Source organism: Nicotiana tabacum, chromosome 1 (genome assembly GCF_000715075.1).
Source record: "Nicotiana tabacum cultivar K326 chromosome 1, ASM71507v2, whole genome shotgun sequence".
Classification (NCBI taxonomy): Eukaryota; Viridiplantae; Streptophyta; class Magnoliopsida; order Solanales; family Solanaceae; genus Nicotiana; species Nicotiana tabacum.
In genome coordinates this window covers 22,796,658-22,813,226 of record NC_134080.1, presented here as the reverse complement: position 1 = coordinate 22,813,226, position 16,569 = coordinate 22,796,658, and the positions used below count along the sequence as shown (strand labels likewise).

The 16,569-nt window shown below is 41.3% G+C and overlaps 1 protein-coding gene across 1 annotated transcript; it reads right to left on the bottom strand.

The window, feature by feature from the left end:
* Positions 1–306: 306 nt before the first annotated feature.
* Positions 307–2,921, bottom strand: LOC107830134 (putative pentatricopeptide repeat-containing protein At5g47460). Its single transcript, XM_016657615.2, has one exon. The coding sequence runs from the start codon at positions 2,796–2,798 to the stop codon at positions 1,044–1,046; it is 1,755 nt and encodes a 584-aa protein (XP_016513101.1). The 5' UTR covers positions 2,799–2,921; the 3' UTR covers positions 307–1,043.
* Positions 2,922–16,569: the final 13,648 nt, after the last annotated feature.

The following is a 16,569-nucleotide window of genomic DNA, read 5'->3' as shown; positions in this document are numbered from 1 at the left end:
TTTCTTATTTTTTGGCCTATTTGTTATGCTGAGAAGGGAAAAAGGTTGAGTTGTAGATGTTGAACAACGAAGGCACTCTGCCACTTATTTTGTAGCTGTAAAAAGTGATATGTTTGTTTTGGGTCAAATGAAAATTTTTATTTGACAAATAGAACACGTTATGTTTTCTTTATTATCAATGCGTCAATGGCAAAGAACAAACATGCATGCGTACAATGTAGTTAAGCGGTCAATAAAGTGAGATGAAAATTTTAGTAAAACAAAATTCAAATTATAGTGAAGGCAAAAATAGTAGGGAAAATAACACTGTATAGCCACTCCCAAAATAATAGCCAAAAAATATATGTTTTTTTTTTGTATATATGTATATATATACATATATACAAAAATTATACACTTTTTCGGCTATCGAATGTAAATAGTTTCCGGCGCGGGCTTAAAGTGATAATACCCAAAAGAGTAAGTTGAGGCAAAAGGAGGAAACATCAAACAATTAGTTTGTAGCTTTACTCCTCCCAATAATAGGTAAAAAAAGAGGCTATTTGCATTATACAGATACCTTCCCAACATAATAAAAAGGTACTTTCCGTTGTCCTCAAGCATGATTAGATCAGGCATCTCATCTTCTAAACCAAATCATGGCAACATAAGCTTAACATTTCCCAGTATAGTCGTAGCACTTCCACTTGTCAACCAAGTAGTAATAATCGACAGAACGAATATTCACTCTTTTCTCCTCAGTAGGTTACTGCTTCTGTTGTATGTGTTGATTCATAAACGTAACGATGAAGTTGGCAAACAGCCAGCCCCATTTAGCCGTCCAACATTTTCATTTTCATCTTCACTGTTTAAATAATGTACCTACATTACATCCTATTGTTCATTGAGGTTCAAGGTTGTAGGTCATTTTCTTTTTTGCCTTTGTATTTAGGTCATCAAGTGCTTCGATTTGTGACCAAAGAAGGGACCGGCTTACTTTCTTCTCGAGCAATAGTTCCATGATCCCCATTTGGAGTATGGGCATCATTATCATCGTCTTTTCATCACACCATGGATGAATTTATAGTTGAGTTTTCAACTTCGATCCAACTCCAACCAGCTTCTTTTCTCACTTTTCTCTCCTTCATCTGCTCCCTCGTGCCACCAACATCTATCCACTTCCTATGCAATGCATACATATTAGACATTAGTACATAAACAAACTCGTTATCACCTTCCAATTCTATCACCTTCGCAGCTGCAACTTCTGCTATTTTTATATCCCCACAAGTTACAGAAGCACCTAATAATGCTTTCCAAACTAATCCACAGTTTTCAAATCCCAGTTCATAAATCATTTTCTCGGCCTTACTGACATCCCCTTCTTGTCCCATGAGCTTAATCATCAAAGAACAGTGTTCCAGCATGGGACATATCTCATAATGCTTGATCATCAATTTGAAATACTCATTTGCAGCCTGCAGAGACATTTTATTATGCCAACATGCAGCTAAGACATTCACGAAAGTAATACCATCTGGTTGTAAATCTTTCACCAATTTCAACTGCTCAAATAGCCGGATCACTTCATCTGAATTACCATTATGAGCATATCCAGATATAATCGTGTTCCACGTTATCAGATTCTTCACAGGGAGAGATTCAAACAGAATTTCAGCTTCCTTCATTTGCCCACATTTAGAATACATGTCAATGAGAGAAGTTCCAACAACAACAGTCTCATTCACGCCGTACTTAATTGTGCAACAATGGATAAACCTTCCCCATGTTACAGCTGCTATGTTAGCAATGCCACTTAATATACTTGAAAAGGTGAATTGATCCATATGAACATTATTGCGATGCATGTTTTGAAAAAAATGAAGAGCTTCTTTTGCTCTGCCTCGGTTGACATATCCTGCTATTATCGAATTCCATGATGATGAATTTGGGCTTGGCATTCTTGATAACATACCTACAGCATCTTCTATTTTACCAAACTGCGCCATGCCACTAATTACTTCATTGTATGAAACAGTATCAGGTTCAGGCATTTGAAGCAAGAAATCAAATGCCTGTTCAAGCCTGTTGTTTCTTGCATTTGCTGCTATGATTGAATTCCAAGAAATAGTGTCCTTCTCCATCATACTATTAAACACATTAGTTGATTCTTCAGTAGAGCCACATTTTCCATACATGTCAATTAAAGAATTTGAGACCACAATGCTGCACCCAACACCAAATTTCACAATCTTAGCATGTAATAACCTTCCAACTAGTAGTAAACAAAGTGGTCCGCATGCTGATAAAGCAGCTGTAAAAGAGTACGAATCAGGACAAAGTTCCGATCTTTCAAGCTGAATAAACAAGTTCAGAGCAGCAGTAAACTGCCCAGAACGGACATACCCAGAAATCAACGTATTCCAAGAAACTACATTTGGTTGAGTCATTTCCTCAAACAACTGGTGAGCCTTATTCAAAAGCTGAGACTTCACATAAAAATTAACCAAAGCTGTAGTAACGAAGACATTGGTGACATACCCAGATTTTAGAATGCAGCAGTGAAGCTGTTCGCCATGGGAAAACAAACCAAGATTGGTACATGCTCGGGTCAAGTGAACCAGAGAATAAGCATTAGGCTTGGAACCGGAATTCAACATTTGAAAGTAGTCATTAAACAGGGCAATTTCAGAACTAAGGCCAGCTTGTGCCTGATTGGAAATAAAAATGATTCTTGAATTAAAGTCAACTTGCTGCCTTTTGCTTAGTAGTTGAATGGAACATTTCTTGAATAGTTCATAGTTGCTGAATCTTGGCATTGCTTTGTATGCATAATAACATTTTGGCTATATGCTCTTGACATGTAGTAAGTGAAGGCAATTTGTATATACAGAGACGCAACTAGTATTTGAATTCTGAATTTGATGCCAAATTGATAACATGTCTTACTTGGGGGACTATATATATATATATATATATATATATATATATATATAAAGTCTGTATTTTTGGAATTGGGAGGGCCAAATCCGTAAATAAAACCCTACATCTGCCCCTGTCTATATGGAACATGGAAATATTCGTTATACATAGTACTTATGGTTTATACACACATATGTCTGTAATTACTTTTACACTTGAGTCTAAGGCTCCTTCGACTAATATAGGCTATTTATCTGTTGGTTAGTTTTTGTTTATATAAATACTGAATGAACATATCAAACAAAGGTGAGAAAGTATAGTTTTTATATGGTAGAAATGTAAACAAATACACCTTTTTACTAAAACGGGCTGGAATGCAAGTATGCCTAATTTATACATAGTGAGCTAGAATATCCAATACTGGATTTCTCTATATAACTTTTTGGAGGATCTGCTATATAAGACATGGGTATGCTCCCTGTTGTCAGAGCTAAGGTTTCAACTAAGGGAATGGCAAATGGCGGAGAAATTAACGCTGCCAACACCCAAGTCAACATCATCCAGGATGCTGCTGGCAAGAGCGGCCGTAGCAAAAAGAGGAATGCCACCAACAAGAGCCAGGAGGTGCCACCTGAGGTTGTGTCAAACGAAGGGCTTACATCCCAAGAACCATCTGCCACTGAGGCGAGCGAAGATGAAGTGGAGGTCCTTCCACAGGACGTCTCGCTCGGTAAAGAGTGGGTGATGAAGATGAATGCGGGGATGAACGCCGTGGAGATCTTTGGCAAACGCTTGGGGAAGGTGGAAAGCACCCTTAATGTTCTTGAGGGGCACACTCCTGAAGAGATTGAGAGTATCTGAAATGACTTGGAGAGACGTACACAGACTGAGATGGAACTAAGGTAAACCATCACTGCCTTAGAGTGCAGACTCATGGAGGCTTTGAGTACTATCGATGCTATGAAGGCAAAGATAGAGTCACTCGAGGAGCATGTCAATGCTGGAGTGACCGAGGTAGCCAGCAATGTTGTGGTGACAAGGGAGGCCAAGATTGAGGCTCCCAAACCCCCAGTGTTCAAAGGTGTTCGTGATGCACAAGAAGTGAAAAACTTCCTTTGGCACTTGGAGAACTACTTCAGGCACGGCAAAGTGAGGGACGACGAGGACACGATCAATACTGCGGTATTGTACCTCTCAGAGTCTGCCATGCTATGGTGGAGAAGGAAGATGGCCTGACATGGATAAAGGTCTATGTACTATTAGCACATGGGATCAGTTTAAAGCAGAGTTCAAGCGACAGTTCTTTACAAACAATGTCTTGTACGAGGCAAGGCGCAAGCTTAGGGAATTGAAGAAAACATGGAGCATACGTAACTATGTCAAGGAGTTCACTGCCCTTATGCTTCAAATCCCCAACCTCACCAATGATGACTTGTTGTTCCACTTCATGGACGAGTTGCAAAATTGGGCTAAGCAGGAGTTGCAACGCCGACAAGTCATTGATATAGACCAAGCCATAGTGGAGGCCGAATCATTGATAGATTTCAGGCATGACAAGAACGATAAAGGCAATGACAAAGAGTCAAAGGTTAACAATGTCAAAGGTGGGGGAGACCGTGGCAAAGTCAAGGAGATACAACAACAATACTCCAAGAATAAAGATTTCAAAAAGTCGAGTGGCCGTAAGGGCTATGCCGAGAAGAAGGCACAGGTCGAGAAGAAGGGATGCTATATATGCGGAGGGCCACATGGCTTCAGGAATTGTCCTGACCTCAAGAGCCTCAGTGCCATGGTACGTGATCGGAAGGAGAAGCCACAAGGAGAGAGTCCGAGAACTACACAGTTGGGTATGATCAGATTATGTGGTGCTGTCACGAAGCAAGCTATACAACCTACCGAGAATGGCAATCAGTACGTGGATCTCACCATCAACAACAAGCTCGCTCGTGCAATGTTAGATACTGGAGCAACTCATAATTTTTTGACTGAGGCTGCCGCAAAGAGACTAGAATTGAAGCTTGCTCCAACCAACTCTCGCGTCAAGACCATGAATGCCGAGATACAGAATGCTCGTGGGGTAGCTAATGGAGTTGGTGTCAAATTAGGAACTTGGAAAGGTATGACAAACTTTACCGTAACCGCTATGGATATCTTTGACATCATACTGGGGCAACAGTTCTTTAGACATTGTCATACTTTGATCGACCCCTACCTCCAACGTCTCTTGGTTATGGATCGAGAAGGAGATTGCATGGTACCTGTGAGCACGTGATTTTGCTTCACGAAAACTACTCCAAAAGAAATAAAAAATAAAACAAAATTCTCTTGGGGTGCATTTTTTTTGGGATTTGCGTAACATTTTTGGATAATTATTTGTGTTTTTAGCCGTAAATGTTTACCTTGTTGTAGTTAATTGAAAAATACAAAAAAACAAATAATATAAAAATACATGTTGTATGCATATTTAGGATTTAATTATGCATTTAGGAATTAATTAAAACCGTCAGTTGGCTCTAAAAAAGAAAATCACAAAAATATGCGTTTTATTTTATTTGTTGTCATTGTGTGATTTTATTTTAAGGGTTTAATTTGTGTGTTAATTGTTGTAAGTATTAATTAATATTTGTGTAGTTGTATTTGGATTTTATAATTTAATTAGGAATTGTGTTAAAATTAGGAATTAAAGAAAGAAAAGGAAAAGAGTTCAAAAATGAATAAAATTCGGATTGGGCCACAAGGTTTAAAATGAAATTGGGCCCAAATCAATACCAATGCATGACCCAATCCATTGCCTGGTCTCAGATAACCCCAAACGACGCCGTATTGGCGTCTCAAATCTGAGCCGTTGATCAAACTGGATCGAGCGATCCAGTTCAGCCCCCGCATAGTTGAAACGACGCCGTTTCAAATGTTCAATCCAAGCCATCCATTTTTCTTTGATCCAACGGCCTCAAGGCCTAACCACGACCTGATCCACTTCACCCCCGGGCCAACCCATTCCCCAACTTAAACCAAACGGTGTCGTCCCCTTTAAGTGAATTGATCCAGGCCGTGGATCGTGATTGATCCAACGACCAAGATCAAACCACCCCAACCCTATAAATTCAATTCCTAACCCAGCCCCCTAACCAAACACCCCCCCTCATCTTCCTGTTCATCATCGTCTCTGAGACGATGCCCCCCAAACCCTAGCCGCCCTAGCTCCCCTTCGCCTGAAACCCGGCGGCAACTACGCCGCCGGCCACCACCTTAACACCCCTGAGCCATCTGACCACCCTCATTACAGATCCAGTACCCGTTGGCTTCGAATCTTCCTGAAACTCCTCGAATCTTCTTTTGAAGATTCGAGCCAAACATGAACTTACCCAGATCCGTTCCAAATTCATACCAGGTGACCCCCAGGCCTCCCTCACCCCTAAACCACCACTGGTTCCCTTCAAATCTAACCAGAAACCTTCAAGCCCCAAATCGACTGTATGAACCCTAAAAAAAATCCAGAACCTTGGGGTCTGTCCGATTAAATGAAGGGTTGGGGTCTAATAGACCTTAATCGAGGTATTCTCAGTTGAGAATACTTCGATTAAAGTCTGTTCGACCTCAAAGAGGTCAAGTCCGGTTCGAGACTGGGTCATTTCATTTTTTTAAAATTCAGATGTATTTTTCCTTTCCTTCTTTCTGTTCATGTATTCTATGTGTATCTCGTTGCCCATTTTAGTAGTTTGTGTGATTTTTCTACTTTTCTTTTAATTAATTCCGTTTCATCTTCAATAGACCTTTTTTTTTGGTCCAAATCTGTCATTTGCTTCTGTTTGCTATAATTGTTATTTGTTATAATTTGTATAATCAATATGATTAGTTTCGTCGATTAGTTGGTTGTATTACAACTCCCTTTTTCTGTCAAATGCTACTGGAATCACATGTTGTTGTTTTTTTCCTGATTGATTGTCGATAATTGTTGTACATTATGGCCTGTATAATCGATTAATCAAGTGTCGTCAAGTAAATTGCTTGAAAAATTAGAGAAAACATGATATCCAGTAGGTTTACCATTTCTTTTGTCTTCTGTGTTAAATGTATAATGAATTGAACCTGTTGTTTTCAGTCTTGTTTATTAGATTACTCGTTTATCTCATTGCCCTGATTAATACCATTTCGATTTTCTTCTGTTCTTCTGCCCTAAATCTTTGTGTCTGAATAGGATTGTGAATTGGATATAGCTGAAGTTATTTAGGTGTTTAACCAAATGAGTTTCAGGTTTGAACTTACATAAATGTAACTTCAGACTTGTAAAGCTTAGGGTAATGAAGTGATAACAATAAGGTTTCAGGGGTGATTTAAGAATGAAATAGTTAGGAATATATTTTAGTGTTAGTGCTTTGTTAGTGGAGTATTAATTAATACACTAATGAGGAACAAAAGGAAATGGGGGGCTGATTAAGTGGAAAATTCAGACTTAGTGGAGATTTAGTGGAAAAGGGGGTCGAGCACTAAGTTTGAAAGGGAGCAGGTTATATAAAAAGGGAAGAGGGGACAATTCAAAAGGAGAGAGGATTGAGAGCTAAAAAGAAAAAAGAAAAGACTATTTTTTAACTCTTAAAAGAATCAGTAAGAGTGGAGACATATATTCCACTGGAATTTTCAGTTTAATTTCCAGTTTTTCCTAAGTTCTGGTTTCAGAGACATATATACTGATTTCGAATGGCTTTAGGTCCAATTGAGCTAGATTTCAATTGAGTTTGGATTTGACTGGAAGTGTTGAGTATTTGTTGGGTAATTGTCAAGGTCATTTGGCCTGTTTCGAAATTGATTCAAGTCGATTTTTCTTTCGTCTGGTTGCAAATTTTCTTCTGGGCTATGTTTTGATTTTCTGGGCTGTGTATTGTTGCTGTTTGGTTATCTCAAAGTGCTGTTGATCATCACTGCTCCACTGACCTCCTCTTCTTCTTCTTACATTTCACATCTCCAGGTATACATTTGAGCCTGATTCTATGTAGATCTCTTGCTGGAAATGAAAAAATGAAATTGAGGCTGAACCTCTGCTGTTGCCTTGCAATTTTAGTGGCTTTATCATGTTTAGATAGAATTATATCGTTTGTTTGTTCGCTCATAGACTGTATTAGCTTTGGATTGTTTAAGTTTATGGATCATTGAACTCTTGCTGATAAGCTTATGAACTTCATAATTGGCAACGTTAATTTGACTTAGATATATGCTGGTGTAGTGTAGTATAATGTAAGGTAACTTGATTTGTTTCTCATTAATTGCAAGAAAAACAAGTCAAATGGTTTGGTTTTGATGTGCTACTTTCAGTGATCCATTTTTTTAATCATGAACTGCTTGAATAATAATTCAGTAATGCTAGATTGAACTGTCCTAAAATCAATAGGGTATTTTAAGTTCAGGCTATTGAGTAGTTCGCATGTAATGTAAATAAAAATTACCTAGTCCAATTGATTAGCTTATTCATGTGAGGCTGACGTTTAGGATCAATACTGTTAAGTTCAATCACCCCCAGTCTGTGTTCATCTTAGTGACATTCAATAACTCATCAGGAACCATAATAGAAAATGATATAAGTAGGGAATTGAAATTCAAGCGATTAGCATGTTATCAATTTGAACAGTGTCTATTCTATCACAAAAGCAATAAGTGAATTTGGGAACACTTTAGATCGAGTTTGGGCCATAGCAATTTTAAAATGTCGTTGGTATAAGTCTGCTGAAATTCCAGGCCATACAGCCTCGTTTTGCTGATTTGGGGCCTTAGTGATTTAGTGCGGGCCCGGGTCTTGTGCTGAATTCTTTCTCGTTTGGGCATGGGCCAAAGCCTACATACGGTTGATTTTGGTTATAGATTGGCTAGTGATTCTTACTCTTTGGGATTCCCTTGGGGCCTAATGACATGTTTAGTTTAGACCATTATTTAGCTTGCATTAGATCAATGATATTAACCAAGTAAGATTTTCCTTATTTTTAGAGACAAATAAAAATAGAAAATCATAGTTACTTTAGGTTTTACCTTTTAAAATAAAAATAAGATGAGCCGCGCCGCATAAACTATAATTTGCGGGGCCCTCAATAAATATTGTACTTGTTTTTAGACTTCGGGATGGGCCATTTTAGAGAATTTCACGGCCTTCCCCAAAATAATGACGCATTAGTCTCTTTAGGCACGTATTTTAATAACATTACCGTCCTAAACTCGAGTGCACATTTATGTGACTCAAATCCAAATCCCAATGAAGTCGAAATGTGTCAACAACCACGGGTGCATTTATGTGACGTGATTCGAGACGTGTTTTCACAACGTTGCAATTCTCTTTTAAAACAACAATAATAAAAGCGGCTAAAAGTTAAAATTTGCACATAGACTCATAATTGTTAAAATCAGATAATTTACGCCAAAGATAACAATTGAGCGACCGTTCTAGAACCACGGAACTCAGGAATGCCTAACACCTTCTCCCGGTTTAACAGAATTCCTTACTCGGATTTCTGGTGCGCGGACTGTAATACAGAGTCATTCTTTTCCTCGATTCGGGATTCAACCGGTGACTTGGGACACCATAAATCTCCCAAGTGGCGACTCTGAAATAATTGAATAATCCCATTTCGAATATTGTCACTTAAATTGGAAAAACTCCCTTGTGCTTTTATCACTCGGGGTAAGTGCGTGTAAAAAGGAGGTGTGACAGCTCTGCCGACTCTGCTGGGGAGGTAACCCAGAATCTCTGGTTCAGGGTTCAGAATTCGAGCTGAGATAAATTGTTATATTTGGCTTTATTTGATTTTTGTTACATGTTGGGGCCTAATGTGCTAAATGTTGCTTTTACCGCTTTGATATTATCTAAACTGTATATACACTGTGCCGAAACCCTTCTCTTCTTACATTCGGGGATGTGTTTGCTGGTCGAGACTCCCTATTCTGTTAGTGTCAATACCTGAAATAAGAAAGAGGCCGGTCAAGTTACTAAGCCGGATGGCCTTTTAGTTCCCGGTACGTAGCCCCCTCCTCGACTCGAGTTGTCCGCTCGGGTACACAGTCTAGAACAAATACCCAGGTTATGAACCTAGAGTAACTCAGCTTCATGCCGGATCCCTAGTAGGAACATTTGTTTGCATCACGTGCATTTGACTTTGGAGGCTCAACACATGGGTTGGGTCTGTCTAGGAAAGGTGTACCAAAAATGAAAATGACCATCCTGATGCATCTAACTTGCTCCTACTTGCGCATTTATTTGATTCGGACTTGTGTGCTGACTGTCTTGTGAATATTTTGAGGAAAGAGAAATATAGGCACGAGGGTTAATCACTTGTTTTGAAAATGATGTCGAAACTTTGCCGAATTTTGGAGAAAATAAAAAAAAAAAGATTTTTTTTTATTTGCCAATAAAATGGAGTTTTCTTTTTTCAAAATAAGTTTGTTTTATCGGTGAACTACGCTGGTTTGATTCTTACCGGATGTGAGATACGTAGGCAACCCTCATCGGGTCCAACCTCCCCTTTTGCTAAAATAGCCAAAAAAAATATGTCAAATTTTAATTTCATCATAGAGGAGTCGGGTGACGCTGTTTTGTCAAACATAGCTGAATGTTCCTAAAAGGGACGCCGGAAGGCTGACTTTACATAAACAGCCACCTTTGGATCATTTTTTAGATTTGGTCCAGTTAACCCACGCAGCCTTAAAAATCTTTGTCCCAGAGGCGCTGAAAGGCCGTGTTTGCAATACCGGGTCTTTTATTCTAATATGAAAAAAAACAAGAAAAGAGTCATAAATAAGTTGGGTCACGCCGTTTTGTCAAAAATAGCCAAATGTTCTCGAAAGGGACGCCGGAAGGCTAACTTTGCATAAACGGCCACTTTTGATCATCCTTTAGAGTTTTGGTCGGTTGACCCTCACAGCCTTAAAATCTTCATTTCCGAAGTGCTGGAAGGCCGTGTTCGGAATCGGATCTTCCTTTAAATCTCGAAAAAAAAAATATATATATATATAGCCAACGTGTTGAGTCAGATAAATTTTCAACTGGTTGAGTCAGATAAATTTTATTTTGCTTAATCACACTAATAAATGTGCAGAATGAGCACAAGTCAGACTTTGCACGTAACAATTGTGAACAAGATCCCTTTGGAGTTGCACATGTGGTGGGATGACTTGGGCGAGGCAGGACGTGACACAATCAATCTATACCTGGGAGGCCTCCCTGGGTTGCTGAAGATTAATCCTAGAGGGGATATCATAAAGGCCTTGGTCGCATTCTGGGATCCGGCTCACAACGTGTTTCGCTTCTTGGATTTTGAACTTACCCCAACATTGGAAGAAATAGCCGGGTACATCGGGAGCCCCAAATTCCTTTAAGACAAAGGAACCTGATCGCTCCAAGGGTCGTAGCCGTACACAGGTTCCTAGACTCTCTGAAAATAAGCAGGGGGGTCCACAATCCAGACTTGGCAGCTGGGTTTTGTACTTTGCGGTTTATATACAACAGGTATGGCCACATAGGAGGGTTCAACAAGCCGGAAAACAAAATCTGTAGCAAAGGAAACCGCCTAAAGTGGGAAGAACATAGGTGTGTTGCGTTCATGATAGCCTTTCTGGGACTCCTGATGTTTCCTAGAAAAGACAGGAACATTGACATACGAGTGTCCGGGGTTGTCAGCACTTTACTCACTCAGGCCAACAACACCCTCGTACCCATGATAGTAGCTGAAATCTTCCACGCTCTCACAGCTTGCAAAGACGGGGGAAATTTCTTTGAGGGGTGCAATGTGTTGCTGCAGATGTGGATGATCGAACACCTATGTCGTCGTCCTCAATTTATGAGTTATGGATCGACAGAGAAAAAATGCATAGAGGAATTTTCCACAAGGGTTGACGGGATCAGCTTACTAGAAGGGGTCACGAAATGGATAGCCCGACTCCGTTCTATTACTGCAGGCCGAATAGGATGGACATTTGGATGGTTGCCTATGAATGAAATCATATATATGCCCGCCAGGGGACCCCATTTCCTTTTGATGGTACTCCGTAGTATTCAACCCTACGCCCCGTATCGAGTCTTGAGATAGCTGGGGAGATGCCAAATAGTTCCGAAAGATGAAGATCTTAGTGGCCAAGTAGTCGAGATCGGGCCCATCGGACAGTTTCCTGAAGCAGCCGTCCGACAAATTTGGAGCGAATGTCAATACCTAACAGCCAATACATGTGTACGTGATCGGTCCAAGGGTGAACTTTCGCCGGGATACCGTGCTTGGTTTAGGAAAGAAATCGAGTTCGGGAGACCATCCAAAAAACTCCATCTCCAAGAGTTCGTCCAGGCATCACGAGAACAGTGGGATTGGTTGGGTAAAGAAGAGAGCTACAAGGCAGAAATAGGCAAGCTGAAACAACATATTAAGGATCTGAAATTTGAGAACAAAGTGCAGGTTGCTGCCGACGAAGGAGAAAAGAACAAACTAGCCAGAGAAAGCGAGATCCTCAAAGCTCAGATCCGGAAGATGAAAATGGATGCCGACAACCAACGGAGAAGCTGGTCCGATAAAAGGTTGATAGTAGGGTTAATGAATTAGGTCATTGAAAGCCGAAAAGACTTGGAAATATCCGAGGCTAGCATAGCAAGAATACGGGCCAGATGGGCAAAAGGTGCAGCAGCACGGAAAAAGCACCTATGGCAAGTGAGAAGGGATTATGAAGGGAGCATTGCAATATTGAGAGAAACAAATTCCACTCTCAGAGATCGGGTCCTTAAACAAGCCCGAGATGCTAGAACAGACAGGGAGCGCTGCTATGATTCAATAGCTCGAATGGAAGAACAAAAGGAGAGGTTCCAAGATCAGCTCGTTGACAACACTCAAGTATTGGGATTAAAAAATCAACGAATAGAACAACTGTGTATGGAAAGGGATAGAATCAGGGGTAGGATCGATGAGATTGGGAGGCTACATCACCACGAAGTGCCCAACATGTGAAGAAATGCCCCATGATACCCTTTTTGCCTCAGTCATGGGTTATGTCCACCGGATCATGGAGGAATTAAAAAGCTTTCAAAGAGGCCTGGCGCCAAAGCCCGCGGAAAGGCCGAACGATGCCTCGCGAGCACCAAAATTCAAGGCTTTAATGTATCCCTAGTTCAAGTCTACATTTGTTGTTTTTAAAAGTCTGTTGTCTACACCTCTGTTCTCTTTTCATATCAAACAATGTTAATAGTGTGGAGTCTGTATTTCGTTTGTTTGTTTTTCAAATGATAGCTTGTAATAGCATATTTTGGTAATAAAATGCAAAATTGTGTCTTTATGGCAGAACTACGCCCGATCTGATTCATGTGGGGACATGATACGTAGGCAATCTACATAAGATTCGACCACCACTAATAGATAAAAAGAAGAGGCAAAGTGAATAAAGAAAGGACATAAGCCGGAATGACGCATGCATTCGAAGCAAAAACATGTTAGAAATGGTTAACTGCCTAAGAACATTGCATTCCCCAATGTGAAAGTGCAATATATGTTAAACTCTAACGCTAACAAGTTTGTTGTTAATACCAGAGAAAGAGATTTCAAAACAGTTAGCTCGTTAGAACGTTCTGGCAGATTAACATTACCACACAAGATCAAAAGGGCCCATTCCGGAAAGTATGTCTGGTTCGGACAAAAGTGTTGAGGAAGAAAAAACGGAGATGCAAATGATGAAGGAGGAAGTGGACAGGTTGAGACAAGAGATTGCTGGGATGCACCTAGCCTGGGCTAAGGGACAAACACCACCAATACTTCCCCCTACTCCTACCCTTTCACCAGCTCGGACTCCGGAACACCCTTCCACTGGTCCATCAATAATCTTCCCCATTGCCCAATACTATCAAGGGGAAACTTCCTATAATCCCCAAGCTTCACCACCCAAACAAAACCCTCCTCCACCAGCTGTTCTTGTTTTCGTGGCACCTCCACCCGCCACATTGCAAAAATACCTGATGAACCAGTGTTTCAGGTCTAAGACAATCAATACTATCCTCCTGAACTCACCTTCAAACAACCCGAGCCATACATTTACACCCCTCACCTTCAGCTCCCGACAGAAACGGAGAGGCCAGCTAAGAATCCGGAGCAGGACGAAGTACTCCGTAAAGTGAAAAGCCTGGAGCAATCCTTCAGGAATATGCATGGATTGGGCAGCCAAGTCAGTGTGTCCTATAAAGATCTCTGTCCCTTCCCCGATGTTCAATTGCCGACAGGTTTTAAGATGCCAAAATTTGATCTATATGAGGGGCATAGTGATCCCATGGCGCATCTACGAGGTTTCTGTAGTAAGATGAGAGGGGCAGGTGGAAAGGATGAGTTGCTGATTGCTTACTTTGGCCAGAGTTTGAGCGGGTCCGCATCGGAGTGGTACACGAGGTAGGATCCTAGCAGGTGGTACACCTGGGACGATCTAGCACAAGCGTTTGCAGGTCATTTCCAGTATAACCTTGAGAACGTCCCCGACCGTCTCACCCTGTTAAAACTTGAGAAAAAGACGGGAGAGAGCTTCAGAGAATAAGTGGCAAGAGTCGATCCGCTAATGAGGGAAGGTGAAATGGTGGACTACTTCCTACAAACGTTGGAGCCAACCTACTTTGGTCACCTGGTAACGTCAGTTGGTAAAACTTTCAATGTAGTAGTAAAAATGGGTGGCATGGTTGAAGAGGGACTCAGGTCCAACAAGATAATAAGTTATTCGGCGATCAAGGCCACAACTCAGGCTATCCAAAGCGGCACGGGAGGTGCGCTCGGGAAAAAGAAGAGAGAGGAGGTCGCAACAGTCGAAGCAGGTACTTGGTCCAGAACAAGAGGTCCAGCCCCTCGCTATCAAACCAGACCCCATTACCCAAACTATCCACACAATCCATACAACCCTCCACAACCATATTATCCATCACAAGAGCCCCATTTCTCCGTCCATCACGCGCAAACTTACACCCAGCCTCTGGCTCACCCGCAATGGCGTGCGCCGGCTCCCCAACACACATATCCCCCTCCACAAAACACATATCCACCACCAAGGGCCTACAAGAATCCTTCAGGGCCAAGCTTCCGCGGAAATTAGGCTTTCAGAAACGAAAGGATGCAGAAGTCGAGAACATTCACTCCGTTAGGAGAAACCTATACTACTCTGTTTTACAAGTTGAGGTAGATAGGCTTATTAAGTCCCGTTGAACCCAAATTGCCAAATCCCCTTCCCAGAAATCTGGACCATTCAGTAAACTGTGAATATTGTTCAGGTGCTCCGGGCCATGATACTGAGAAGTGTTGGAAGTTGAATACTGCCATACAAGATCTTATTGACACAAATAGGATCGAGGTTCAGGCACCAGAGGCACCCAACATCAATGAAAATCCATTACCAGTGCACCATGAGGCCCACATGATTGAACTAGTGCACGAATGAGGGAAACTTAAAACACTCTCACAAACGGTAATGATGATTCGTGCCAGTTCGAACGAAAATTCAACCAGTGAAAAGGCAGTAGTACAGTTGGGAAAGGTAGATGACAAGCCATTTGTGGTAGTGGGGAAAGGTTCGTCTGTTGCTGCGAAGAAGCCAGAGACAGCCAAGGCAGTGCTGCAGGGAGTATCAAGCACACCAATGTTGGTGGTGAAGGGGGTCCACGTGGAACCAGTTGTTATTAGGACAGTCATGCAGTTGCCAATAACAAGTGAGAAAGCTATGCCGTGGAGCTACAGTCAAGTGACAATGATGCATAATGGGAAGGAGGTTGTGGAAGAGATATACGAGGCTCAGGGGTTAACCAGTTCGGGAAGGTGTTTTGTTCCCGCAGAATTGAGAAGGACCAATCCTGTAACAATAAAGAAACCAGTAACGGAGGAAGAAACAGAAGAGTTTTTGAAGAAGATGAAGGCCCAGGACTACTCAATTATAGAGCAGTTGAGGAAGACCCCAACCCAGATTTCATTGCTATCCTTGTTGATCCACTCAAGCGATCATTGTCAGGCCTTAATGAAGATTCTGAATGAAGCCCATGTACCGGACAAGCTCTCAGTAAACCATTTGGAGAAAATAGTGCACAAGATCTTTGAAGTAAATCGAGTGACATTCTCTGACGATGAGTTACCGGTAGAGGGTACAAAACACAACAAGGCACTCTACTTGACGGTAAAATGCGAAGACTCGGTGGTCACTCAAGTACTAATTGATAATGGGTCAAGTGCCAATATCTGTCCTTTGGCCACTCTGAACAAACTAAAGGTTGCTGATGATAGGATCCACAAGAATAGCATCTGCGTCTGAGGTTTTGATGGGGGCGGTACTGACACAGTGGGTGATATCGTACTGGAATTAACCATTAGTCCAGTCGAGTTCACCATAGAATTTCAAGTGATAGACATGGCAGTATCGTACAATCTTTTGTTGGGACGACCCTGGATCCATGCAGCTAAAGCAGTGCCTTCTACACTGCATCAAATGGTCAAATTTGAATGGGATAGACAAGATATTGTGGTACACGGGGATGACGGCACACATGCCGTCAGTGATGCTATTGTACCCTTCATAGAAACCGACGATGACAAAGGCCCATGGGTTTATCAGGTTTTTGACACAATCTCAGTAGACAAAATTCCTGAGGGTGGGGGCCTTCCACTTCCCAGAATCACAGCTGCAACCTTCATGATAGCCTCA